Source organism: Cyprinodon variegatus, unplaced genomic scaffold (genome assembly GCF_000732505.1).
Source record: "Cyprinodon variegatus isolate N-32 unplaced genomic scaffold, C_variegatus-1.0 Scaffold1216, whole genome shotgun sequence".
Lineage (NCBI taxonomy): Eukaryota > Metazoa > Chordata > Actinopteri > Cyprinodontiformes > Cyprinodontidae > Cyprinodon > Cyprinodon variegatus.
In genome coordinates, this window is record NW_015151669.1 from 97,723 (window position 1) to 99,385 (window position 1,663).

General features: G+C 52.6%; 1 protein-coding gene across 1 annotated transcript in view; it reads left to right on the top strand.

Moving 5' to 3' along the window:
* The window catches only part of vps16 (VPS16, CORVET/HOPS core subunit), an 11,933-nt gene that overhangs the window by 6,090 nt on the left and 4,180 nt on the right, over positions 1 to 1,663 (top strand). The window contains exons 14-18 of the mRNA XM_015401401.1: positions 189 to 297; positions 374 to 508; positions 639 to 747; positions 819 to 960; positions 1,024 to 1,052. Of these exons, the coding sequence (XP_015256887.1) occupies positions 189 to 297; positions 374 to 508; positions 639 to 747; positions 819 to 960; positions 1,024 to 1,052 (524 nt within the window). The remainder of the gene's footprint in view (positions 1 to 188; positions 298 to 373; positions 509 to 638; positions 748 to 818; positions 961 to 1,023; positions 1,053 to 1,663) is intronic.

A 1,663-nucleotide genomic window follows, 5' to 3' on the forward strand; every position in this document is an offset into this window, starting at 1 on the left:
AGCGCCTCCTAGCTTAGCTCAGCGTCTCCTAGCTTAGCTCAGCGCCTCCTAGCTAAGCTCAGTGTCTCCTGGCTTAGCTCAGCGCCTCCTAGCTTGGCTCGGCGTCCCCTAGCTTTGCTCGGCGTCCCCTAGCTTAGCTCAGCGTCTTCTGTCCCGTGTCTCCTGTCTAAGCGTCCTCTGCTGCCCAGGTTGGTCTACCGGCAGTTCTACCCGTTGACCATGGAGGTCTGTCGCTACCTGAAGATTCCAGACTACCAGGGAGTCAGCCGAGTCCTGAAGCACTGGGCCTCCTGCAAGGTCACCTCCAGCTTCCCTCCATCTTCTGCTGATCCATGTCCTCCAGACCTTCTCACATGTCCTCCTCCTGGTCCAGGTCCAGCAGAAGGACCTGACGGACGAGGCCATCGCTCGAGCCGTCTGCTCCAAGGTGGGAGACTGTCCTGGGGTGTCCTACTCTGACATCGCAGCCAAGGCGTACGAGTGTGGCCGTCCTGAGCTGGCCATCAAGGTGGGAGTCCTGTAGGCATCTCTGCTGTGGTTGTGCTCACCTGGTGGCGCTGTAGCTCTGAAGTTCCTGGTGGTCCCCTGCCACCATCTATAGTATTTGTCTCAGCAACCCCCCCTGTGGCCCGTTTCAGCTCTTGGACTATGAGGCCCGTTCTGGAGAACAGGTTCCTCTGCTGCTGAAGATGAAGAGGAGCCAGCTGGCCCTCAGCAAGGCGGTGGAGAGCGGCGACACCGACCTGGGTGAGTTATGAGGCTCCGCCCACCTGTCCTCCAGCTAAGCTGCTGGTCTCTGACGTCTCTCTGTTGGACAGTGTACACCGTGGTGACCTACCTGAAGAACGAGATGAACCGAGGAGATTTCTTCATGACCCTGAGGAACCAGCCGGTGGCCCTCAGCCTCTACAGACAGGTGGGCTCAGCAGAACCAGAAGGTGTAGGAGGTCCTGGCTGGTAGCGGATCCCAGGGTCCTGACTGGGTCCCTTTAAATTTAGCTGATTGGTTGTTGGACGCCATAGTCCAAACAGGAAGATGGACCAGATCCCAGGTCGATCCAACAGAACGGAGCCCTGGGTCAGGCAGTCCTGGTTCTGGAGACTCCCTGCCTGTTCTGCTACATTAGCGTTACAGAGTTACAGCGCTACAGTGCTACGTTAAAGCTACAGTGTTACAGCGCTACAGTGCTACGTTAGTGTTACAGAGTTGCAACAATACAATGCTACTATTAGCATTATAGTGTTACAGCTCTACAATGCTACTATTAGCATTACAGTGTTGCAGCGATACAACACTACATTAGCGTTACAGAGTTGCAGCGATACAATGCTACGTTAGCGTTACAGTGGTACAGCGATACAATGCTACATTACCGTTACAGTGTTGCAGCAATACAATGCTGCGTTCCAGTGTTACAGCTCTACAATGCTACTATTAGCATTACAGTGTTGCAGAGATACAATGCTACGTTAGCGTTACAGTGTTACAGCGCTACAATGCTATGTTAGCGCTCTAGTGTTAAAGTGCTACAATGCTACATTAGTGTTAGAGTTGCAGCGATACAATCCTACTATTAGCATTAAAGTGTTACAGCTCTACAATGCTACTATTAGCATTACAGTGTTACAGCTCTACAATGCTACTATTAGCATTACAGTGTTA